A 25,377-nucleotide genomic window follows, 5' to 3' on the forward strand; every position below is an offset into this window, starting at 1 on the left:
CAAGAGGCTCCCGCACATGTTAACCAGAGCCCGGCCTCCCTGTATGCCGCTGTTAAAGCAAATCATGCCTCGGATGCCAAAGAGCTGAGCCTTGTCACCTGTCACTGTGAAGTCCCTGTCACTAATGCTGCTAACCCCAGTGTCCCCGCTGGTTTGCAGCCCGTAGCGGCTCCCCTCCCTCGGTGGCTGCAGCCCTGCGATCCCCAGCCAGGGCTTGTCCCTTCTCCCCCCCATCCCCTTTCTGCTGCTTTCTCACCCTTGGCTTTGCTTCCCATCCGCCAGCGTCCCTGAAGGATGCAGTAATTTGCTTATTTTTGGAAGATGCTGTCACACAAGGCGGCGTCACCAGAGAGCAGGGATTGAACGCGGCCGCCGCTCAGCCCCAGCGAGGAAGGGGATGGCTGGGGTGAACGTCCCCGCGGGGTCCAGGTGGCAGGGATGGAGGCAGGACTGGCACCCTCACCCCCAAAAGCGTCTCCTGCCACATACCCCTCCATACTCCATCCCCGGGGGCTGCCTCAGCCTCAGGGGACGTGCTGAATCAGGCCTATTTCTGGACCCCTCCCTGCCCATTTCTCCGGGGTCTCATGGCAGGGATGCTCTTCTCCCCACGGATGCCAGGCTGGACGTGCGCGGTCAAGGCATGGGGAAAACAACTCCAGGAGCAAAGCCCGGCTGCCTTCGCTGGGAGGTTACTGATTACCCTCCCTGCGGGAGCCGAGGTCGCACCCAGCACCGGGAGATGAGGATGAGTGGGCACGGCATGTCCCCTCACCCGTGGGTGGTCCCAGCTCCAGCCCTGCCCTGGGTGCCAGGACCTTCTGCTGCCCCACTGCTAGCGGTGAGACGGCTCCATCCCTGCGTTTTTGGGGAGAAAGCGAGCGTTTTGGGGACTGAACACAGAGTCCTCAGCATGGCTGGACTCATGGTGCAGTGCGGCGGGGACAGCCCTTGGAGCTGCCTTCTCCTGCGCAGGCACGCCGATCCCTTCTGCCAGGCAGGTGCCGCTGCCGACCCCGCCGCTGCCGACCCTGCTGCCCGTGCCCGGAGAGGGACCGAGAGGGACCGTCACCGTGGCGGGCAACCAGCAGCCGTCAATATTCATGAGGCTGCAGAGGATCCAGGCTTTTAAATATTCATCAGGCAGGCGAAGGCGGGAGGCTGTTGGTGCCAGCAGGAAGGGGAAAAAAATGCAGAGAGGGGGCAAGCAGCCACCCATGTCCCCCACGGAGCCGGCTGGGCCATGTCCGAGGGCAAAAGGGTGTTTTCTGCTTGGAAACACGACATCCGAGTGCCGGGCTCCGGCTCATCACCTTCGGAGGGCCAGGCAGCTCCCGGGCTTTGCAGGGCAGGCGTGACGGATGCTGGTGTCACGGCGATGTTTGCTGTAGGGGTACCCCGTTTCACCCCTGCCTGGGCCCCATCGCAGGGTAGCGAGCTCCTGCCTGGCTCCCGCTCACATCTGGCTGCCGGTAGCAGGCTGTGCACATCTGGTGGGGAAGGCCCTTTTCTTTAGTCAAGGGGTCCGGTTTAAAAAACTAATCCGATTTTAACGCTAATCCTGTTAACATTGAGATCAGGATTAATTCCGAGTTAATCGGGATAATCCTGACAAAATGTTGAGCATTAGACGTTGGATGAATTATTGCTGACGTGAGCGGTACACTTTTAATTTGGCGGCGAGACCCAGGCGGGGTGCGAGGGGTGGGGGCCGGTGGAGGGGCATGGCGAGGCCACAGCCCCCTTGGATGGGGGGGACTCGTAGTATATCTCTTCGTATGATGCTCAGAGCACCCTGGGCCTCTCAATTCTTCCACCTTTGCTGCTGCAGCCCCGGTTACCTCCAGTTTTTCCTCCTTTTCTTCCCAGCTGGGCATCGCCTGGCTCCTCCGTCTCGGGGAGCAGGAGCTGGGCTGCTGGAAGTCCCTCCCTGCACGGAGGCTTTGCCGAGTTCAGCGCTCCTGGCCGGTGGAGCTGGTGTGAAACGCTGCACAAGGACGCAGGGGGGTTCAGTTGCATCCTCTCGGCCCCCTGCTCGCTGGGATCGAGCTCCTGAGCTGGGACGTGCGGGAGGAAGGTGGCACCCAGCCCTGCGCCTGCAGCACTGGGGCAGCTGGGCTGCCCCGTCTGAAAATGGTTTGAAACTCGAGAGGCGATGCCTGGGCTGGGAGAGCGGCGATAAGGTGATGCCCGGGTGCTGGGGATGCCGCATCCCGGTCGGGGATGCTGCGGTCTGGTCGGGGCTGCTCCCCAGGAGGGATTTGCAGTCAGACTCGAGGTGAGGAGCTGTCAGCTGGGGAAGCGTCCCGTTACCTGGGCTCTGCTCCTCTTACAAAACAGTCGGCAGCTCTTTGCTGGCTCGCTCTCTGGGAGCATCAATAATTAAGGATGAGCGGAGTTCGTTAGGAATGGATGAATGAATGGAGGGGTTTGTGATGCGCTGGCATCGGGTTCGTTTGCAGAGGGGTCAGCGCCGCGTTGGGTGGTGACCAGGCTCCTGATGGTGAGAGCTGGGCAGGCTGGGGAGTCTCAAAGGAGTTTTCCAGACGCCAACCGGAGTTCATTTTTGCAAAGCTCTGCTGTCCCACGCCCCGGGGCACTAACGCACAGCCCCTGTCCCGCCGGAGCCCCTCCAGCCATTACTGGGGCCCGGGAGGGGACCAAGGTGGTGGGCTCTCATCCCAGCACCTCGGAGGGTACCGCTTTGCTGAGACCTGGGCTGAGTTACCCCCAAGCAAACACGTGGGACCAGGCTGGCCTGGCTGAAACCCCCCAGTGATGTTATGGTGGGGTCACAACAGAGAAACGCGGTAGAGAAATGGGGGGGGGGGGAACATTGCAGGACAGGTATCTGAAAATCCTTCCCTCCCTCCCCTGCCTCTGTTTCTTTAACAGCTCTCAGAGCCGCTTCAAACGGAAAGTTTCAAATTTCAATTAAAATTTTCCTCGGAAATGTTGACAGAAGCAGAGCTGCAGGAGGGACAGATGTTGTTTTTCTCCCAGCTTGGCTAACAGCTTTATTCGCTGCTGACCCTCGCCGGCAGCGCAGAGACGAGCGGCCAAGGCTCCGGCCCCACTCCCCTGCACACCCTAAGGGGCTGCTTGCCCAGGTGGGGTCCCAGCGGGGACAGGGTCCCCAGCCCCTTCCTCTGGGCGTTGAGGGCATCTCCCCGCTCCGCAGAGCCTTTCCCCGTCGAGCTCCCCTAGCGCAGACACATTTTCCTAAAGGATGGGATGGAGGAGGCTCGGCTCTGTCCCGGAGCAGCCCGGTGAAGCAGCACTGAGCCTGTGTGTTTGGGGATGGGGGTTACACCTGCAATGTCCATGGAAAGGCTTTTCCAGGTGTGGGGAGGGCGAAGGGACCGTGTCCGCTGTTTTTTCCCCATGCCTTTGTTTCTGAGATCCGTTTACCCAGGGAATGGCGCGGGCTGGGAGCAGCGGGCTGGGCCAGGCTTTCAGAGATGCTCCCCTTCAGCTCTGGCTTGGAAATATTGACTGTCCCGTCCAGCTGCCGGCACGCTGGCCCTGCCCTGTGGAGGGGACGCTGCGGCGTCACGGTCCCCGCGCTGCCCGGGGGGATGGTCCCTTCTAGCTCCAGTGAGCCAAAGTCTGGGAATTCAGGGCAAGAGGCCTCGAGCACCAGCGTGAGGGGATGTGCGGGCAGGCAGGGGTAGGGATGCAAGTAATGCCTGAGAGAAATAGGTATTTTTATTATTTTTTAATAGATTTTCTTTTTGTCGTAGGTAGGGAGGCAGGCAGGGATGGAGAAGAGCGATGGAGAGCAAGGGTTCAAGAAGCATCAGGCCGGACCCCACGTCAGGGGTCCCGTTACCCTCTGCCATGGCTCTTCCCGGCGCCGGCTCCGAGGGATGCTGTGCCAGGAGATGGCACAGAAAGGTGCAGCGGCTCACCCTGGTCCCCCAGCAAGAGCCCGGGGTGACTCCCAGCGCAGCTCGGCGACGGCTCGAGCATCCGCGCAGCAGCGATGCCGAAACATCCTTCCCCGCTCCCAGCGTCGCAGCCGGAGGCTGGTGGGGTCTCCTCATCCCCAGCACGGCCCGGACCATCGGGGTGCTGAGCTCCAAGAGCTCAGCACATCACCAGATGGGTGTCAGATGCTGGATTAAATGATGAGAGGGGGATTATGAAGAATTAATCCAGATCAGTGTCCAACCAGGGGCTGGAGCCGGGGGTTTATGTACTCGGTAAATAACCGGTTGCGTTGCTTTGCCCAGGGCTGGGCTTGCCAGCCCCACGCCAGCTGTTTCCCAAGCTGGCCGGAGTGGATTTTAGGGGGCCCTCGCCTTTATCCCCATCATGCGGCGCGGCAGAGGAGCTGCAAACGGGGGAGCTGGGAAGGTGGCAGAGCGGCGCGGCTGCCCGGGACCTTTGCAGGGCTCCGTCCACCCCTGCGAGGGCGATGCCCGGCCGGCCCAAGCGCGCTCCGGTGCGTCGTCCCTGCCAACGCGGCAGGATGGAACGTGAGCTGGGGGGGTCCGGGGGCTGCTGCCGGACCCAGCCCCGCAGCGGCTGCCCACCGCAGCCTGGGCTGCTTTGCCCGGTGACGATGGGGTCCTGGGGAGAGGCTGAGCTCGGAGCCCGGCACTGCCTGTGACATTAACACGGCGAGGGCTTATCCATCCCAGCTGCGAGTACAGGTCTGTATCGGTGCTTGTGGGCTGCGGTCTGGCTGTCCCGGCTGTTTTTTTGGGGGGAAAAGGGGCTGGCCTCTCTGCCAGGACAGGCTGCGCTGGGCTGGGTGCTGGGTCGAGGGACGAGGAGGCCTGTGCACGGCTCGGCAGGATGCTCGGGGACCCCCCTTCTACTGCCCGGTCTCCTTGTTGCAAATAATCTTCTTACCGTGGCTGAAACACCCCCAAGCGCTGCAGGTTGCTGAGTGCTGGCGTGTGTGATGTACAGAGGGGTCAGGCAGGAACGGGCCCGAAATGGCTGATTTCTTCTCAGGTCGAGTCCGACACCGCCCTCGGAGCCCGGCGCGGGTAGGAGCGCGCTGCTGGCGGAGGCTCGATTGCCTCCGCTGTGACAAACCCTCTGCTCCGTCTCTGAGGGTCCCTGTGCGGGTCAGGCTTGCTGCCTGTCTTAGCAAGTGAGTGGAAATATTCATGACCGCGACCAGCTCCGGTAGCTTTGAGTTTTGCATGGGAATAGCTGCAGAACGCCCTGCTCTGTCCCGGGGCAGGATCCTTTCCCCACACTTTTTTTCTTTTTTTTTTTTTTCTTTTTTCTCCTGTCTTCTTTTAAGGGCCCTGCGAGAGGTCCAGGGCTGCTCCTCTGCCCCAGCTCTCCCAGCTCCGCTCCCTCCAAACTCCTTCTGCCACCCTCCTCTGCGCCCCTGGTCCCTCCGCTCCTCTCCTAAACTCTCCCTCTCTTCCCTGCTGCCATCTCTGCTCTCCATCGAGACCGAGCGGCTCCGCTGCTTGTCCCTGCTCCCGTGGGATAAATGCCGGGTCCAGAGGGACAGCCCCGCTCCTCGCCCGGGTCCCCCAAACACCGCTGGCACCTCGGCTCCTTCCCTCCCTCCCTCCCTCCCTCCAGCCCTGAGCATTCAGCCTGCAAAGCTGGGGAGGGTAATATCGGAGAGGGGAGAGGGGTGTGCAAGAAGGGAGGGAGGGATGGGGACAAGAAGGAGGGAGGGGGGAGAAGGAGGAGAGGAGCGTCCTTATCTAGCCAGGCAGATATAATGAAGCTGCTTCTGCGCTGACAGTAAAGGGATTGTTGGGAGTTTTAGGAGCTAAAAGAATCACTTAATTGTATCTTTTTTTAGCTCTGGGGAGATAAAAGACAAAAGCCCCCAAGTCTCCCCCTGTTCCCCATCCCACCTCTTTTATATAAGACTCCCAGGGCGGTGTGGAGGGGCTGGGGATGCTCCCGTCCCCGCCGGCGTGGGGGGGGTTTCCCCCCCCAGGAGGGGCCTGGGGGGAGCCGAGTGCTTTGCGAGTGGGTTTTCGCTGGGAGAATCACCAAAATAGCACCCAAGGTGCACTCCCAGGGCGGAAAGGCTTTGCTGATGCTTCTGTACCGGCGCGATTTCCTCTGTGCTAGCACGCCGGAGGCTCCTGGGGGCTTTAAAGCGCTCCCTGGCAGATAGCAAGCGGGTTTCTTCCCCCGGGCAGGCTGCAATGGCCATGACCTCGGTACCCATCACCCCAGCCGCCCTCCTCCCGAAAGCGAGCTGCTCGACACCTTTCCCACCCACGGTGCCGACTGGGGCCGGAGCTCCCGAACCGCTGCCCCGCGGCCTTGGGCGACTTTTGTTTTGCTTTGGGGCAGCTGCGCTCCTTTGCCTTCCCTTCGTGCTCTGCCCATGAACCCGCTGCTTCCCACGCTCCCAGCCGTGGTGCGGGGCAGGCACCGGGACCCCGGGCTCGGGGGGGGGGATGCTGCTGCTGCCCCTGAGCCGGGGGCTGAGCCAGCCCCGCCGTGCTCCAGCACACGCTGCCGTGGCGGACGTCAGCCCGGCGCCGTATTAACCCTGTGCTGCGACGCTGGTTCAGCAAGAAATGGGTCATCTCCCAGCACGGCATCGCTGCGGCACGGGGACAGCAAGCGGGAGAGCTGCGTCCCCTCCCCTCCGGCCCCTTGCTGCCGCTGCGGGTGGGTTTCAGGTGCTGCGGGGAAAGATCTCGGTGCCCACAGGGGACGTTGGGCTCTTCTGAAGCTGCGGGAGACGGAGCCCTTTGTGTGGGGGTCTGGGCTCGGGCAAAACGGCCCCTGAGGGGGCAAAACTGAGAAGCAGGGGGCGAAATGCCTTTGCTCCCGGGCTGGGGGTCCAGGCTGGGTTTTGGTCACCTCCCTGCTGCAGCAGCTGTGATTTATCCTGCACCCCTAGAGCCTTCCCCAGCTGGGAGCTGCTTGGGGTGGGATCCTGCGTGGCCGCAGCCGGCAGCGTGCAGGGCAGTGCCCTGGGTGGGCGTGTGGGTGCCAGCGTCGACCCTCGCCACGGTCTGGCCGGGGGGAGGCTGCACAGCAGGCGGGTGGGAAGGTGCGGCCTCGGGGCTGGAAGATGCTCCCGAAGCAGGAGGGTGTTAGGATCATTATTGTGTGCTCAGGACTCGACTGCTGCAGCCTTTGATATCTCTTCCTCGGCTGCGGTGTGTGATAGGGTCTGGGCCAGACAGAGAATAATTTTTCCCGTCCGGAGACGGTGGTGAGGGTTTGATGTTTATTTTCATCCTGCATCGGACTGAAAGCTCAGCCCACGGGCCCCAGCCAGCGCCCAGGGAGCCGGAGTCTTGCGTGCCCCCGGACCGGGGCAGCGCCTGCAGCCCCCCGTCTTCCCCTCCTCTGGATGGACAGCAGGGCAGCGCTCAGCGGGGTGACGTATTCCCCCATGACAGCAGGGGACAGCCATCCTGTCGCCGTAGACGCTGGCACGGACAAGTCCCAGGCACTGTTCGTCCCAGGGTGGCACCCACCAAGGCAGGATTGGGCACCCCCAAAGCATCTCCAGCGAAGCGGGGAGCTGAGACTCCGTGGTGATGGAGGAAGCGGCATGAAAGCGTCAGGTCTCGACACGCTTGGGGTGAGCCGCGGCCTCGGTGACTGTGATCAGGTCCCGCCTACGCCGGGAGGGCTGCGAGTGCTGTGCATGGGGCTGGGGGGGAAGCGGAGCCGCCCCGGGGGCTGCCGGGGGCTGCCGTGCCACGTCGGCACCAGCCGGTGGCAGGGGCGGGAGGCAGGATATGTGGGGGCTGAGTTGTCAGTTAACGTATTATCTTATAGCAGGATAAGTCATTAGCGAGGCAGAGCAATAAAAAACAATTCCCTAGGAGTCGGCTCATTAACGGTCTACTGGAGGCCAAGGACGGAGCAGCCGCTGCGCTCCCACCTTGCCGGGCATCTCGGCTCCCCGCTGCTGCTGCTGCGGCCGCAAGGCTCCGTGAGCACCCGGGTCCCGCGGCTGCACCCCCTGGCAAAGCCGGTGTGGCCGAAATGGCCGCAGGCAAGAAATGGTAGAGACACCCCCCCCCCATAACACTTGGAGTCCCCAGTTACACCGCAGGGTCTGTCCTTTCCAGCTTGCCGGCGTCCCGCCTCGGCCCGGGGCACGCGGGTGTCCCGCGCCCAGCCGCGGAGGGTCCCGTGCCGGCGGAGGTGCCCTGCGGCGAGGGGCGCCGGGAGGGGGGCGTGCGGCTCTCGCGCCGGTGCCGGCGAGGGCTTTGCGGGGCCGCTGGGTGCCTGCTCGGGCCGGGAGAGCCATTCCCTGAGCACATGGTGCTGAGCATCGGGCCAGAACGGTCCCTTCCGGGCTAAAACTCCATTAATTTCCATCTTGCCCTTTTTTTCCTTTTTTTTTTCTTTTTTTTTGACTGATGCCATAATTGGCTCGGGCAGATGAGCTTAATTACTGGAGGTCGGCTGCAGCCCCGGGCAGAGGCAGAAGGCAGGAGGGGTCCGGGCTCACCTGGAGCAGCGCAGCTCTCCCCACCGGCAGGCTGTAGGGGCCACGGTGCATTAGGGGGTTGTGCTATAGGGGCTGTAGGGACCACGGTGCATTAGGGGGTTGTGCTATAGGGGCTGTAGGGGCTATGGTGCATTAGGGGGTTGTGCTATAGGGGCTGTAGGGGCTATGGTGCATTAGGGGGTTGTGCTATAGGGGCTGTAGGGGCCATGGTGCATTAGGGGGTTGTGCTATAGGGGCTGTAGGGACCACGGTGCATTAGGGGGTTGTGCTATAGGGGCTGTAGGGGCTATGGTGCATTAGGGGGTTGTGCTATAGGGGCTGTAGGGGCTATGGTGCATTAGGGGGTTGTGCTATAGGGGCTGTAGGGGCCACAGTGCATTGGGGTGTTGTGCTATAGGGGCTGTAGGGGCCGCGGTGCATTAGGGGGTTGTGCTATAGGGGCTGTAGGGACCCCGGTGCATTAGGGTGTTGTGCTATAGGGGCTGTAGGGACCACGGTGCATTAGGGGGTTGTGCTATAGGGGCTGTAGGGACCACGGTGCATTAGGGGGTTGTGCTATAGGGGCTGTGGTGCATTGGGGTGTTGTGCTATAGGGGCTGTAGGGGCCACAGTGCATTGGGGTGTTGTGCTATAGGGGCTGTAGGGGCTGCGGTGCATTAGGGGGTTGTGCTATAGGGGCTGTAGGGACCACAGTGCATTGGGGTGTTGTGCTATAGGGGCTGTAGGGGCTGCGGTGCATTAGGGGGTTGTGCTATAGGGGCTGTAGGGGCCATGGTGCATTAGGGGGTTGTGCTATAGGGGCTGTAGGGACCACAGTGCATTGGGGTGTTGTGCTATAGGGGCTGGAGGGACCGCGGTGCATTGGGGTGTTGTGCTATAGGGGCTGTAGGGACCACAGTGCATTGGGGTGTTGTGCTATAGGGGCTGTGGTGCGTTGGGGTGTTGTGCTATAGGGGCTGTAGGGGCTATGGTGCATTGGGGTGTTGTGCTATAGGGGCTGTAGGGACTGCGGTGCATTGGGGTGTTGTGCTATAGGGGCTGGAGGGGCTGCGGTGCATTGGGGTGTTGTGCTATAGGGGCTGGAGGGACCGCGGTGCATTGGGGTGTTGTGCTATAGGGGCTGTGGTGCGTTGGGGTGTTGTGCTATAGGGGCTGTAGGGGTTGCAGCACATTGGGGTGTTGCACTATAGGGGCTGTAGGGACCGCGGTGCATTGGGGTGTTGTGCTATAGGGGCTGTAGGGGCTGCGGTGCGTTGGGGTGTTGTGCTATAGGGGCTGTAGGGACCACAGTGCATTAGGGTGTTGTGCTGCAGGGGCTGTAGGATTGCGGTGCATTAGCGTGTTTTGCTATAGGGGCTGTAGGGACCGCGGTGCATTGGGGTGTTGTGCTATAGGGGCTGTGGTGCATTGGGGTGTTGTGCTATAGGGGCTGTAGGGGCCGCGGTGTGCTGGGGTGTTGTGCTATAGGGGCTGTGGTGCATTGGGGTGTTGTGCTATAGGGGCTGTAGGGGCCATGGTGTGTTGGGGTGTTGTGCTATAGGGGCTGTAGGGACTGCAGTGCATTGAGGTGTTGAGCTATAGGGGCTGTAGGGACTGCGGTGCATTGGGGTGTTGTGCTATAGGGGCTGTAGGGACTGTGGTGTGTTGGGGTGTTGTGCTATAGGGGCTGTAGGGACCACGGTGCATTGGGGTGTTGTGCTATAGGGGCTGTGGTGCATTGGGGTGTTGTGCTATAGGGGCTGTAGGGACCACGGTGCATTGGGGTGTTGTGCTATAGGGGCTGTGGTGCGTTGGGGCGTTGTGCTATAGGGGCTGTAGGGGCCGCGGTGCATTGGGGTGTTGTGCTATAGGGGCTGTGGTGCATTGGGGTGTTGTGCTATAGGGGCTGTAGGGGCCGCGGTGTGCTGGGGTGTTGTGCTATAGGGGCTGTGGTGCATTGGGGTGTTGTGCTATAGGGGCTGTAGGGGCCATGGTGTGTTGGGGTGTTGTGCTATAGGGGCTGTAGGGACTGCAGTGCATTGAGGTGTTGAGCTATAGGGGCTGTAGGGACTGCGGTGCATTGGGGTGTTGTGCTATAGGGGCTGTAGGGACTGTGGTGTGTTGGGGTGTTGTGCTATAGGGGCTGTAGGGACCACGGTGCATTGGGGTGTTGTGCTATAGGGGCTGTGGTGCATTGGGGTGTTGTGCTATAGGGGCTGTAGGGACCACGGTGCATTGGGGTGTTGTGCTATAGGGGCTGTGGTGCGTTGGGGCGTTGTGCTATAGGGGCTGTAGGGGCCGCGGTGCGCTGGGTGATGCGCGGAGGCACGCACACCGCAGCAGCCCTTAGCAACAAGGCTGCTACGTGGCAACGCCGTCTCAGCCGTCCCGGGGCGCCCTGGGGAGGGGGAGGCAGCGCTCCCCCCTCAGCTAAAGCGATTCTTGCTCACCGTTATTTTCTGCCGACGAAACACGTCCTGGGGAGGGGCTGTGAGCCAGCGGCCGGCTGTCATCTCGTGCGAAAGCTCCCCAGCTTTTCAAGTCCAGCCCAGATGTGGGCTCTGGTTGGGGGGTGTTTGGGTGGGGGGAGCGGGGAGGGGTGGATGGAGCCGGGGGGGGGGGGGTGTGAGACCCCGCTGGCACGGGGCAGGGAGAGGAGCAGAGGGGAAGGGGCTGCCGGGAGGGCAAAGCCGGGTGAAGGCGCAGCGCCGGCGGCGTGGGTCGCGTCCCGGCCACGCGCTGCTCGCCCCATCCCCGCGCTTCCCTGCGGCCGAGGGTCCGTGCTATGTGGACAGCACCGCAAACCCAGAGCGAGAGAGCCGGAGATGCGGGACCACGAGCCCTCCAGGTTTCCCAGGGCTGCGCGAGGGCGGGGAGCCCCCAAACCCCAGCTGCTACGCCCCGAAGACCTGCACGCTGTGAACGTGGGGGAGAGGAGACCGGGTCTCTCCATCGCCTCCTGCTCGCTGCAGCTTCCTCCCCTGCTGCGCAGCCCCCCCACGGCCCCCCGGGGATGGTGCTGGGGGGGGGGCTCTGGCCCAGGCTCGCTCCAGCCCTGCTTCCCTTTCTTGATGGAAGACTTGAAGCATCTGTGCTGCCGGCGTGCTTTGTGCTAAAGCAACAACAACAAAACCAAGCAGTCGATTTTCCAGCAATTAGCTGCAGCGAGAGCATTTCAAGTCCTAGAAAACCCCGCCCCACAGGATTAATTAAATCTTCCAATTAATGTCTAATTTAAATGATGATGATGATGGCTGTTATCATTTCATATTGATTTTTCTTTTTGGTCTTAAAATAGAGCTGTTGTCCCTCCGATGCCGCCTTTTCCGCACCCCAGGAGCTGTTTGTTCTCTCCGTTTGAGGTGCCAACGTTAAACATGTGTCTGGAAAATCAAGCCTTGTCTTTTGGGGTATTGACGGGCGGCGTTTGCCGCGCTGCCGAGCGGGTACCGTGGCAAGGGGACCCGGCTGCGTGCTTGGAGATGTTTGTGAACAGAAAGCCCATGTGTGTAGCCTGAACTTTTATGCAGTGGATATACGCTCGGCCATGTGAAATTGGACTCCTGGCATATTAAATTTTTACTGCTATAAACCCAAACCCATTACTTTCCCCCAGCTCAGGCAGCCATAAACCTTGCCGCTGCTTTGCTTCCAGAATAAGCCGGGCATTTATGTTTCCCAGGAGCTGGTTCATTGGCGTAATGGATGTGTAACCTCCTGTAATTGCTAAGGTTATTCCAGTGCTTGCATGCAAGCCCCGGCTCTGTCACCAGCTAGCTAGCGCTGGTTTGATTTCGAGTGGGTTGCTGGTGGGGGAACTCAAAGGCACCTGGAACGGCACCGGGAGGCTTTGAAATGCAGAGCGCTGCCAGCCTGCAGCAGCAAACGTGAGCGAGCAACTGCGGGAGACAAGGGGACGGTAAATGGTTGTACATGCTTAGAGCAGGAGATGGAGGAGGCTTCGAGCTGGCACCGCGTCTGGACCACGTCGGTGTGCTGACTCAGCCGGGGATCCAGGACTGGGCATCCCTGGATGCGGCTCAGCTCACCTAAGGCTCTCCATCCCGGCACCGGGCTCCGGAGGAACCGCGGGAGCAGCGCGCCGCTGCGTCCAGGGGAGCAGACCGGGGCTGGGGTACCCAGCGCAGCTCTCCTCTGACCTCTCCCCTCTCCCCTTCCAGACGAGGAGCTCCCGGCACTCCCAGGGCTCCCAGCCTGGCTTGGCCGATCAAGCCAAACTCTCCTTCGCCTCGGCCGAATCCCTGGAAACCATGTCGGAAGCGGAGCTGCCCTTGGGGTTCAACAGGATGAACCGGTTCCGGCAGAGCTTGCCCTTGTCCCGGTCCACCAGCCAGACGAAGCTGCGATCGCCAGGTACGCTCGGGGCTCGGCATCCCCTGGGACGGGCAGCGTGTACCTGCCTGGCCACCACCAAACCTCTCTGGCTACCTCCGCGGGCAGATGCCAGTGCGTGCCAGGGTGTGGGATTGGTTTGTATCTGCCCAAATAACCCCAGGAGGAGCGGGGGGGCACTGCATGCTGCGTGGGGTAGCCGAGGGGGATGAGCTGCCTTCGGCCTCGCTGCTCCAGGAGGAGGTTGGGTGGCACAGCGGTCCCCGAGCCTTCGGTTGGGCGTGCACAGGGACCTCCGAGCGGGTGGGCAAACCTGCATCGCTGGCCTCGGCGTCTCTTCGGCGCTGCGTGGAGAAGGGGTGCGGGCACACCTCACCGCTTTCTGCTCCCTCTGCTTCCAGGGGTCCTTTTCCTGCAGTTTGGGGATGAGACGAGGCGCGTCCACATCACCCACGAGATCAGCAGCATGGACACCCTGCACGCCCTCATTGTCCACATGTTCCCCCAGAAGCTCACCATGGGGATGCTGAAGTCTCCCAACACTGCCATCCTCATCAAAGACGAGTCGCGCAATGTCTTCTATGAGCTGGAGGATGTCCGGTGAGGGTGGGGGGCTCAGAAACCCGCCACAGATTGATTTTCCTTTCTTTAAGGGCATCACGAGCAAGGAAATTAGTGGGCTGAAAGCAGAGGGGTGGGTGCGGGTGCAGTCCTGTGGCTGGGACTCGCTGGGGGCTCGGTGGCCGCCTGTCCGGGATGCTCATGGCTCTGCCTCTCCTTTCAGCGATATCCAGGACAGAAGTATCATTAAAATCTACCGGAAAGAGCCGCTCTACGCCTCCTTCCCAGCCTCGCACATCACCAACGGAGACCTGAGGGTAAGGGGGGAGGGGGTGTCACAGGGGGAGCCTGCGGTGTGGGTGCACCCAGTGGGCTGGGACCAGTAAAGAGATGGAGACAGGGACTGGTAATTGCGTGTGTGTGTGGAAGGAGTAATGACCGTGATTTGTCTTGCCCGGTTCCAGCGTTGTTAAGTGTTACTTTAAGAGAATGGATGTTTGGGGCCTGACAGCAGGGTAATAAACATGATAATTAGGGGATTCATCAGAATAAATCATCCCGCTCCTGGATGGGAATGAGGGAGCTGGCGTTCGCCAAGGCCAGGTGAAGACGCAGGAGCTGCAGCTCTCGCTCCTTGGAGGGGTGCAGCGAGGCAGGGTCCCAGCCAGGCAGAGCAAGGGCGGGGGGCCAGCCCGCAGGGACGCGGTGCTGACCCCCCCGCCCCGTCCCTTTCCGCAGAGGGAGATGGTGTACACCTCCAGGGAGTCATCTCCCACCCGCCGGCTGAACAACATCTCCCCAGCTTCCCACCTCGCCTCCGGCTCCCCTCCGCCGGTGCTCCAGTCCTCCTCCCCGTCCCGCTCCCGCATGTCCTACAGCGGCGGCCGCCCGCCCTCCTACGCCGGCAGCCCCGTCCATCACGGCGAGCGTCTCTCCAACCTGCCGCCTGCCCAGGGCGTCTCGCCCAGCCCCAGCGCCATCCTGGAGCGCCGGGACGTGAAGCCGGATGAGGACCTGGCCGGGAAGAACGTGGTGCTGGTGAAGAACGAGGGGCTGTATGCCGATCCCTACGGCATGGTGCACGAGGGCCGGCTCAGCATCACTTCCACCCAGTCCCTGGCTGGCATGGGAGACCCTTTTGGCTACTCGGGGGGGCTGTACAAGCGGGGCTCCGTTCGTTCCCTCAGCACCTACTCGGCGGCCGCCTTGCAGACGGAGCTGGAGGACAGCCTGTACAAGCCCAACGCACCCATTTACAGCGACACGTACGGACCCGGCTTGGGTTTCCGCATGCCCCCTTCCTCCCCGCAGAAGATGGCCGACGGCCGGCTGGTGGACGTGCAGCCGGGGCAGAGCCCGCACAGCCCCTACTCAGGACCCCCCAGCCGCTCCTCGCCCGTCCGTCAGTCCTTCCGCAAGGACTCCTGCTCCTCCGTCTTCATGGAGAGCCCCGTCAACAAGCCGCGCAACCCCAGCTCCTCCGGCCCTCCGGAGCTGTTTCCCGGCCCCGGCGATCGCCCACTCTCAGGGTTCGGCTCCCCTGGACCGGCCAAGGACACGGAAACAAGGTGAGAAGGAAAACCCCTCCCGCAGATACGAGCTTTGCTGCTTGGGTGGCCATCCATCAGTGCAGCTGGGAAGGTAGAGGAAGAGCGGAGGAAGGCTTCGCCCCGTCACCACCGCGGCAGAGGTGCCAGGATGGGTGATGAAGCACCAAACTGTGCAGGGCTGGGGGGAGCGATTGGGGGTAGCCGGAGGCAAGAAGAGAGGGGGAATGAAGGGGCTGGATGTAGCTGGTGACGGCAGCGCTGCCACCTCCCCGATGTCCCTCCTGGGACTTGCCGGGACCCGGTGGGTGGGTGCCGGTGAGGCCAGGACAAACGTGAAGGCGGCCGCGGTGCCGGAGCCAGCTCCTCACCTGGCCCCTCTCCCTTCCCCGTGGCAGGGAGCGGATGGAGGCGATGGAGAAGCAGATCGCCAGCCTGACGGGACTGGTGCAGAGCGCGCTGCTCCGTGGCTCCGAGGCCGAGACCCCCAGGTAAGGAGTGGGGGGGCAGGCGTGGGACCCCGGGGTCTGGCATGCCTCTAGCCGGGCTGTTTGCTGCCGAGGCTGGGGGCTCCCGCCTCCCTCCCGGGGGGACGGCAGCCCCCGCCGTGCCCCCGCAGCCCCCTGAGCCGGTGAGGACGGAGGTGCCTGGTCCACGCTCGCTCTCTTTCATTGCAGTGAGAAGACAGAAGCCACCAACGGCGGGACCCCCCCATCAGCATGTAAGTGACCGGAGAGCCGGCCCCTCACCCTGAAGCACCCCCTCCCTCTGCCCACGGCTGCTGGGAGTCCCAGGGTGGGCGCAGGAGCCGGGGCTCTGCAGCCCCCGCCACGTTCTGGCAACCAGCGGGACCCCCCGTCCCGCTAAGGGGCAGCTCCGGGGTGGGCTCTGCCTGGAGCCAGCGTGGGGGTAGTGGGTAGACCACCCAGCACCGCCGGACGGAAGCACGGGGTGGGGAAAGAGAGGTCTTTCCCGGAAAAGCGGAGGAGCGGAGTCTGCAACCTCCCCCGGCATGGGGTATCTTCCCTCAGCAGCCTCTGCTTGCCCTCCCCGCAGCAACCAGCCGCAGCGGCATGGGGACACCGGTGCCTGCGCCCCCGCCGCCCTCCGCCACCAGCACGCCGGCGGGGCAGCCCACTGCCATCACCCGCTTGCACATGCAGCTGCACCTCCACGACCTGCAGCAGAATGCCAGCGACCTCCGCAACCAGCTGCAGCAGCTCAAGAAGCTGCAGGTGGGTACCAGCGGGGAGACCCCAACCCTGCCCGGCTTTTACTGGGGCGGCTCCAGCCCTGGAGCGGGGAAAATCCCCCTTTCCCGGTGACTTTGCACGGGGCTGGGCGTGGGAGCGCGAGGGGATCCCTCTCCGCGCCAAGCTCGGAGCTGTCCCTACAAGCGGCCGGCCCTGCGCCCACACCAGTCCCCATCGGGGGGGGGGGATCTGGCGTAGCCTGAATCCCCCCCCCCTCCTCGTCCCCGCAGCTGCAGAACCAGGAGACGGTGAAGACGATGCTGCGGCGGACGGAGACGGAGATCAGCGTGCGGGTGACGGACACCATGCGCAAGCACGAGGACCCCCTGCAACGCCAGCGCAGCTTGGTGGAAGAGGAGCGGCTCCGCTACCTCAACGAGGAGGAGCTGATCACCCAGCAGCTCAAGTGAGGCGGGGTGGGCCGCAGGGCTAGGCGTGCGGGTGGGGAGGGGGTCCTTGCATGCTGACCTCCGCGGGCCAGATCCTCCGTGGGTGTAAATCAGCAGCTCTGCACGGTGCCAGGTCACATCCTTGGCCGCGTGTCTAGCGTGGGGAGGGGTCCTCTCCCCTCTGCCACACGGGGACCTGCCAGGCTGGCCACCCCCTGGGGCTCTCCAGCATCCCGGAGCAGCAGTGACACCCCTGCCTCTGTGCTCACAGTGACCTGGAGAAGTCGGTGGAGAAGATCCAAAAGGATTTGGCCCACAACCACCGGCTCATCCCTGTGCAGGAGCTGGAGGAGAAGGCGGTGGTGCTCAAGCAGCTGGGAGAGACGCTGACAGACCTCAAGGGTGAGAAGGCGGCCGCGTCGGGGGCTGGCCGGCAAGCGGAGCCCGCCTGCATCTCCCCGCTCCATCCTCACGCGCGGGACGCTCCGGGTTGCCCGTCGCCTCTGGGTTTGCGCGTGTTGGCCTGCACCCCCCGGGCAGGTTTCCCCGGTGCCCGTCGGCGTTGCGCGCGTCCTGCAGGCTTCGGGCCGCTGCGGGGGTGAGGGCTGCGCCCCACGTTCCTGCCGCCGGTCCCTCTTTGCTCTGCTAGCTGTCCAAGTCAGCCCTGCGGACCTTGCCCGAGTCCCCCCAACAGCTCGCGGTTGCTCGGAGCTGCCGCCAGCCCCCGTCCCGCGGGACCTTGCGCTTCACAGAATCACAGAATCACAGAATCATATAGGTTGGAAAAGACCTTTAAGATCATCGAGTCCAACCATAAACCCAACACTGCCAAGCCCACCACTACACCATGTCCCTGAGCACCTCATCCAAACGTCCTTTAAATCCCTCCAGGGATGGGGACTCCACCACTGCCCTGGGCAGCCTGTTCCAATGCTTGATAACCCTCTCGGTGAAGAAAAATTTCCCAATATCCAGTCTAAACCTCCCCTGGCGCAACTGGAGGCCATAACTTGAGGCTTGCCCAACCCCGTGCGCGCCGCCCTTCGTTTTGCTGCTCCCGGAGCCTCCCGTCCCCGCGCTGTCCCCGTCCCGCCTCTCGCAAACGGACGCCCTGCACCTCGATTCGAAGGGGCAGAGCTCCTCCCTGCCAGAGCCAAGGCAGACAATAAACAATGATTCGGCAGCAGCGGCTGAGATTGCGAGAAGGGGGGCCGGGGGGGGCCGGGGGGAGGGCCGGGGGGCACAGGGCAGAGGTGGGAGCGGCTCTGCTTTCCTGCAGCCTTTCCGTAAAGACGGGCCGATGCTGAGCAGCCGGGACGGCGAGCAGAGCACCGGGCAGGCAGCCAGGAGCAACCTGCTCCGTGTCGGCCCCTGCCACCGAGTCCCCAGGGTCCTGGCTACCAAGCCTCCGGCTCCAGGGCAGTGTTTGGTGCCCGTGGAGGGGACGCTACCGGGGGGCTAAGATTGGTGCCTGCGGGTGGACGGAGGAGGGACGATGGGCACGGGGAGCAGAAGAGACCCCAGCCCAGACTCCCCAGGATTCATCCCACTCTGTCTGGCAGGGCGCCCTTGCCATGGGGATGATGGCCACGGTGATTTTGGTGGGTGTGGGGTGCCCTGGCACTGCCAACTGGGCGCCGGGAGGGGCTCCCCGGCGCGGCGGGGCCCTGGTGACCCCCCGCTCTCCCACCCCAGCCCAGTTCCCCAGCCTGCAGAGCAAGATGCGGGTGGTGCTGCGGGTGGAGGTGGAAGCCGTCAAGTTCCTCAAGGAGGAGCCGAACCGCCTCGATGGCCTGCTCAAGCGCTGCAAGACGGTGACGGACACCCTCGCCCAGATCCGCAGGTGAGCACCGAGCCCTGGCCCCGGCCCCTTGAGCACCTTGGAGGACACAGTCAGTCCCTTGAGTTGTCCCGGTGCCCTCCGTGTGTGTGCCGGTGTCCTCTCCGCGTTACGGCTGGTGAAAAAAGGCTCGTTCTTCTGCTAAGGAACTTAAAAATGCCCTCGGTCCTTTCCAGTGTATGTGGGAACCCCTCTTTCTAAACTGATTTTTCCTTATCGCCTTGAAAAAAGCGCGGTCGTATATCCACGTAGAAAGGCGACCCTTGGCGTGATCAGAAATCTCTTTCCTGAGGAGCAGAAAAACGTTCTGCTGGAGAAAAATCATCTTCCAGATGTAACGATAGCGGCAGGCTGGGCCACGCGCCGTGGCTGAGCTCACCTCCCTCTTCCCACCACGAGACCTTTCGGGCTGGCTCACGGCTCGGCCGCGCTGCGGGAGGAGTGCTCCAGCACCGGGCTCGCCTCGGGCTCATCGCTAGCCTGGTTTTCTAGGGAAATGAGCTCGTATGGAAATGAGTGTCTGGATCTGCCTACCTGTTATTCCCCGGCCCCAATAACTCTTGAATCCAAAGGGCAATTTCACCCAGATCTGACAGAGGGGCAGGATTCCGAGAGATCCCATTTCCTACAAGGTTCATGAAAACGGACAGCCAGGTAGAGGAGCTCGTTCGTGTGCTCCCCCGAGAGAGGCTGTAGCGTCAACTCCAACCCCTTCCTAGACATCAGAGAACCTAAACCCTCCGCCATATAATGCACAGTTGCGGGAGAGCGTGGTTTTTGTGGCGCGGCTTGGAGAGGGCGCGGTAACCCGCCCAGCGCCTTCGCTCTGTCCCCGGCAGGCAAGTGGACGAGGGTGTGTGGACCTCCCCCAGCAACCTCAGCCAGTCCCCCAAGAAGGTGGCCCCTGAGACGGACTTCAGCAAAGGGCTGGATCTGGAGATGCCCACCAGCCCCCCCGTGAGCCTCCACCACCTGACGGCTGTCACCGAGACCCTGGGCATGCCCAGCTTCGGGCACAGCCCCCCCCAGACCCAGACCCACCCCTCCAAGAGCAATAACCCTTCCCGAGCTCCAGAGATGGTGCCCGCCAAGACCCAGACGGGCCCGGAGACCCCCAGCAAGAAGAGCGCGGACAAAGCTGTATCCGTGGAGGTGAGAGCCTGGGATGGGTTCCTCAGCTGGGGGGGCTCTTCTAGAGGGTCTATCCCTATGTCTGCCAGCTGACACCGGGGACGGGGACGGGGTCCGTCCTCCTCCTCGCTGGGTTTGTAGCCGATGGGGGGTCTGGAGGGCGGGGAGCCCCAGGTGATGCTGGCAGCCTTGGGAGCACCCCCAATTGCACGTCGGGGGGTGCGCAGCTTGGGGAAGGGAGCGGCGCTGGCCCCCAGACTCCTCCCAGGCTCAGCAGCAGGTCCCAAGCGGGGTCAGGTCCTGCCTGCAAGGGCAGGAGAAGCTGCTGCGTGGGTGGGAGCTGCAGCGGGCTCTGCCTGCCGTCCGCAGGCTGCCGAGCGGGACTGGGAGGAGAAGCGGGCAGCGCTGACCCAGTACAGTGCCAAGGACATCAACCGCCTCCTGGAGGAGACGCAAGCCGAGCTGATGAAGGCCATCCCCGACCTGGAGTTCGCTGCCAAGCACAAGCAAGGCACGGGCAGTAGCAGCGCTGCCTCCACGCCCGAGCACAAGCCCTCCAAGCCGCAGCACGCACCGAAGGCGGGGGGCAAGGGGGACCCCAACGGCCGCAGGGGCTCAGGTACGGCGTGGGGAGGGCAGGGGTCCACCTCCGGATCCCGGGGCTGGGGGTGCTCGGTCCTGTGCGTGCCCTGTGGGTGTCCCTGGGCTGAGCAGCGCTGCCCCGAAGGGAGGTTTAAGCCCGGGGAGGCAGCGGGAGAGCCTTGGGTGTTGTATTAGAGGGGCGGGGAAAGGTCTCGTGCCCTCACAGCATCGTTTGTGTCCAGACGAACTGACGGTGCCGCGGTACCGGACCGAGAAACCTTCCAAATCGCCGCCGCCTCCTCCTCCGCGCCGGAGCTTCCCCTCGTCGCACGGGCTGACCACAACCCGCAGCGGCGAAGTCATCGTCACCAGCAAGAAGGAGCCCGGTTTTATGAAGGTAGGGAGCGGGGCCGTGGGGTGCCTGCTGGGCCGGACTGAGCGGGTCACCGTCGGCAAGACCAGCCCCGGCTCCCAGTGCCCCCCCACCCCTCACCGCGCTGCTCCCACCTTGCAGAAGGCCGAGTCGGAGGAGCTGGAGACCCAGAAGCCCCAGGTGAAGCTGAGACGGACGGTGTCGGAGGTGGTCAGGCCGGCGTCCACCCCTCCCATCATCGCCTCCGCCATCAAAGACGACGACGATGAGGACCGCATCATTGCAGAGCTGGAGGTGAGCGCGGGAGGGGCTGCGGGATGCCCCAGCTTACCCGCACAGGAGTCGGTGCCCACCCTGCCCCGTCCGCTCGCACGTGGCTGCGCCCGGCTCCCGGCACCTGGGGGGAACACCTTGGGATCGGGTCCGGGGAACGACATCCCAAGCGTCAGCACAGCGGTGGGCTTCCCCCTCCTCGCCTGTCTCCCAGCAGGAGCACGGTGCCGCGGGGATGGGCAGCACGGAGCGGTTGCACCCTGCCGGACCCCTCGCTGGGTCCAGGTGCCTGGTTCACTGTCTCTCTCCAGCACTTCCACCCCGTCTTGGGCTTTAAGCCAAACTCGGGGGTTTTTTTTGGTTTTTAACGCTACACAGCTTCAGCTGGAGGTCTGTTGGGTTTTGTCGCGGGGCACCCTGCGGAGATCCCACCCGAGTCGCTGTCCTGAGGCTCTGAACCCCCCCAGGCTGGCTGTGCCCCATGTCCTCCCTTGTTTGCTGCGGTCAAGGTGCCCAAGTGGGTCGTGGATGGTTTTTCCCCGCTGGTTTTTCCCCCAGGAGGCAGGGGACCGGCTATGCTGCGGGCAGCAGAGGGACAGGGATGCCTCCGCGGCTGATGAGAACAGCCGATGTTTCGCTCGCTGCTGACGGCCGCTGACCCCCGGTCCCGGCGTGACCACGCAAGCGTCCCTGCAGGCACGGGCTGCGTCGTCGTTATCCCCAAGCCTCCCTCCTCCAACCCCCCCGTGTTTGACTCCCCAGGTGTTTCAGAGAAGCTCTGCCTCCCCTTTCCTTCCCAAGCTCCGTTATGATCCGCTCGCGGCTGCCGTCTCCCCTGGGCACGCAGACATGTGGCCCAACGGAGCCTCCGTTGCAGCCGAAGGATGGAAGGTAACAGCTCGCTCTGAGCGACGATCCCTTCTCCTGCCGACGGGCTGCACTTTAACCACCTCCTCTTCCGCCTCTTTTTAACTCACTTCTGCTTCTTTCTCTGATTTAACAAACTAATGGCTTCTCTCCACTCCCTCGCTCACCGCCACTGCGTGTACGGCACTGACACGGCACAGGACCGAGCACTAACCCATGCACCAGCAGCACGGGGCTGCTGCAGCTCCCGTGAGGGCCAGATCCTGCAGCTACGTGGATGGGAGGAAGGAAGGGGCCGCCCCAGCACTGCACCGGGCAGGGCACGGGGAGGGCTTGCCGCTCTCACGCCGCACCGGGTGGCCGGGCAGGGTGTCACTGGAAGGGGGCCGTGGCGGGCAATGCACGTCATGCCCCGTGCAGGGAGACCCCGCTCCACGTGCACGAAGCAGAAGGGGAAGGGCTGGGCCGGAGGCCGGCGGCTGCTGGGACCCCGCTTGGGCTTGGCCCCATCGCCCCTCCTGGCTGCTGGGGCAGGCGCAGCCCGGCTCCCTCCCAGCCCTCCTGCCCTGGGCTCCGGGGCGGCGAGAGCAGGGGGAAAGGAAAGTGCCCGGAGAGTGGATGAGATGGAGCAGGGGGTGCCCGGGGTGGGGGAGCGAAGGGGCGGAGAGCAGGACACGGGGTGCTGCCGAGCCCCTTGCCGGAAAGCGTCGCGTGAGGGGAGCGCTGCCTCGGCCGGGGCAGCTCAGCTGCTGCTGGGGGTCTGGGTACGTTGCGGGGGGCAACCCCGTCTCCCTCCCCTTTCCCGCGAGACCCGGCACCGGGGCTGAACGGCTGCCCCGGAGCAGCACCTCCTGTCCCTGCGGGCAGGGACCCAGAGCTCCGAGGGGTCCCGCTCCAGACCCAGAGCTCCACGGCCGTCCCAGCGCTCGTGTCTCCGTCCCTCTCTGCCCCGGGTGCTCTCAGACCCCAGGGCTGGGGCACGAGTGAGACGCGCCGTGCCAGGGCGCGCGTCCCCGCTGCCCGCCCTGTGCCACCCGGCGGTGCGGCGTAAGCGCCGTATCGCCCTGCCTGAGGCTACGGTGCCGGTGCCGGCAGCTCACGGAGCCCCTGCGGCGGCCAGGGCAGGGCTCAGGTGTGGGGCAGAGACCCTCTGGCACCTCTTCTGCCGGAGCATCTCTCCAGCTCGCCTTCCCTCGCCTCCGCGGAGGGCACGGCCGGCTCTGCTCCCCCGGGCATTGCGTGGCTCGTTGCATCTCCCTTGGGACGGGATCAGAGAGGAGGGGGAGGAAGGACAGGGACTTCTTGCCGCTCAGGGTTTTAGAGGTCTGGTGCCCCTTGGCAGCTCATTTGCAATGGCTGGTCCCCTGCCTTCCGCTCTGCTGGGGACAGCGGTGTCCTGTGGGGCCGAGCAGCCCGTGAAGGCCGGGCTCTGCTCTTGCACCAGCGCTGTGCCGGTTTATACCAGCATGGGAGAAATCCAAGCCAGACTGTGGCAGTCGGGTTTCCAAAGGCGTTCGAGAGGTGCAGCAACATTTTTGCCAAAAACTCCAGGCAAGTTATCGCCCAAAAATCTCACAGACCCAGGTCGCCTTAAGCACTGTAGAAAACCAGCGCCTGGCCGTGCCAGCGGGTACCGATGGGACGTCAGGGCCGGGCAGGAGGGAGCCGAGCGTCTCCCGTCCTGGCTGAACGCCTCCCGGCAGCACTGCGGTGCCCGCGGGCACCGGCAATGGGGGACCCAAGTAGCGTGTGCGGACACGTAGTGCTCCCCGGCAGCTCCCCGCTTCCTCCCACCGCTCTCTCCCGGCTCTTAACCTGTCTGAATTCTCTACCTAGGAGCCGTTGGCCCTGGCAGCCCCGGGGAGCAGGGCTTTCTCCCTCCCACAGATTGTGCTCACCGAGTGGGTGTCTGAACCGCCGTCCCCCGAAGCCGAACCGGAGGTGTGGGTGGAAGCGGGCTGCTCAGAGCACGGGGACCCGGCCGGCAGCGGAGGAGCAGGAGGAGGGGAGCTTGCACCCAAGGGAGGAAGGAAATGCCGTGTGTCTCCTGGCAGCTCCGAAAAGTCTCCGTCGGCACCTGGGTACCCTCCGGCCTCAGCCCCGCAGCCCCCGAGCAGCCCATCTCGGGGCCGTGCCCGCGCAGCGGCCCAGACTTGGGGGTTCCCTCTGGCAGCCAGCAAGGTCCCGTCTCTCTCGGAGCACAAACCGAGCTGTCCCACGGGGGGAGGAGGAGGAGGGGACGCTGCTCTGAACACTGCTGGCAGGCAAGAAGGCAGCAGCAAGGCTTCACACCGAGGTTCCTCGGCTGCACGGCCTCCTCATCCCCGGGGAGAGGCTGCAGGTCCCGGAGCTGGCGAGGCGGCGCTCCCCTCCGCCGGCGCAGGTGACAGAGGGCCCGGCGCCGTCCCCCGGCTTCCCAGCGATGGGGACCCCCGAGGAGGAGCCTTGTGGGAGGCATCGCTCCCTCCTGAAGGCTCTGCTGGTGCTGGCGCGCAAGCCCAGAGGGAGCACAGCTCACCAACCCCAGCCTGCCCGGTGCCAAATCCTGGGTCTTTCCCGGACAGGCATCCAGCCCCGTGGGGAAGCGGCCAGTCCCAGGCTGAGCATCCCCAGGAGCAGGTTGCTGCTTTCTCACAGCCAAGCCGTTGCGCAGCATCGCCGGGCCGGCGTGGCGTGGCTGCGGTTGCCGGCAGAGAAGGCGGCACGGAGGACGGCGGGGCGGGGGGGAAGGTGGCGGTGGGGCTCTGCAAAGGGCAGTTGTCCCCTTGCCGCTCCGTGACTCTGTGCAGCAAGATTTGTGAAGGCACGTACCAGAGACTGGATAGCCTGGAAGAAACTATCCGTGAGCTGGAAATAACCATCAGTGAGATCAGCAGCCATCCCTCGGTTGAATTTGTGTTCCCTAAAGAAACGCTAGGACAAGCGGGATCCGAGGATGCCGGCGAGGAGACCACGGAAGGTCTGGGGGATCTCAAACCCGGTAGCTGTGACGATGGGACTGCCCTGGACCTCAGTCAGGCCAAAGATGATGCTCCCGAGAGTCCATCTCCAAGCAAGACCAAGCCACCTCTGCTACCCAAGCCGCAGCTCCCCCTCCACACTCCGCAGGTTTATTTTCCCTTACCCCTCTCGCTGTGCTCTGCCCCGGACTCACTCTGATGTCTCTCTTCCTCCACTTCTACCTGCTCCCTCTCTGGGACTCTACCTCCAGGCAGAGCCAAGGTGGAAAAACGAAATCTCCTTTCCTCCCTGTCACTCGAACGGGTTTGGGAAGTGCAGGCGAGCAGGAGCAAGACTGCGGGCAGCAGAGCCGGCAGTGTAGAGGCAGGCGGTGCCAGGCAGTGCCGCCATCTGGCCCGCACCGGTGCCGCTGCCACCGGGTGCCCGTCCCTTGCTGTGCCTAGCACCGAATTAGACCCCGGCTATCCGGTATCTTCTGCCCTGGCAGGTTTTGGGGCTGAGCACGGGGCTGGTGACGAGCGTCCCACGGGGGGCCGGCGAGGGCTGGGTGCGCTGGGTGACGAAGCGGCACCCCTTGTTTTGCCGTTTTGCATAAGCACTTTTCTAACGAACCGCAGTTGGAGCCTGGCAGCTGTTTCTCCCCATTAAATCACAGCGCGGGCTCCCCGAAGCCATCCGAATTGGTTTCTGCTGGAATCCGTGGCAGCCGCTTGGCTGGCTGAATAGCTGGGGAAAGAGGGGGAAAACGCCCTCGGCTGCTCCGACGTCGGCCCGCTCCTTTACTAACAGTCGGCGCTGGGGAATAAATCTCCTTTTTCATTTGCAGCAATTATCTCGGCCCCT

The 25,377-nt window shown here is 63.7% G+C and overlaps 1 protein-coding gene across 1 annotated transcript in view; it reads left to right on the plus strand.

Annotated features, from left to right (window-relative positions):
• Positions 1-25,377, plus strand: part of SRCIN1 (SRC kinase signaling inhibitor 1) — a 51,851-nt gene that overhangs the window by 22,258 nt on the left and 4,216 nt on the right. The window contains exons 4-19 of the mRNA XM_075522703.1: positions 12,586-12,778; positions 13,159-13,357; positions 13,542-13,635; positions 14,057-14,886; positions 15,264-15,356; positions 15,543-15,586; positions 15,922-16,100; positions 16,349-16,524; positions 16,779-16,909; positions 18,203-18,350; positions 19,187-19,499; positions 19,848-20,097; positions 20,303-20,457; positions 20,575-20,727; positions 21,469-21,597; positions 23,410-24,681. Coding sequence (XP_075378818.1) covers positions 12,586-12,778; positions 13,159-13,357; positions 13,542-13,635; positions 14,057-14,886; positions 15,264-15,356; positions 15,543-15,586; positions 15,922-16,100; positions 16,349-16,524; positions 16,779-16,909; positions 18,203-18,350; positions 19,187-19,499; positions 19,848-20,097; positions 20,303-20,457; positions 20,575-20,727; positions 21,469-21,597; positions 23,410-24,681 — 4,359 coding nt within the window. The remainder of the gene's footprint in view (positions 1-12,585; positions 12,779-13,158; positions 13,358-13,541; positions 13,636-14,056; positions 14,887-15,263; positions 15,357-15,542; positions 15,587-15,921; positions 16,101-16,348; positions 16,525-16,778; positions 16,910-18,202; positions 18,351-19,186; positions 19,500-19,847; positions 20,098-20,302; positions 20,458-20,574; positions 20,728-21,468; positions 21,598-23,409; positions 24,682-25,377) is intronic.

The sequence above is a fragment of the Mycteria americana genome, chromosome 22, assembly GCF_035582795.1.
Source record: "Mycteria americana isolate JAX WOST 10 ecotype Jacksonville Zoo and Gardens chromosome 22, USCA_MyAme_1.0, whole genome shotgun sequence".
Taxonomy (NCBI): domain Eukaryota; kingdom Metazoa; phylum Chordata; class Aves; order Ciconiiformes; family Ciconiidae; genus Mycteria; species Mycteria americana.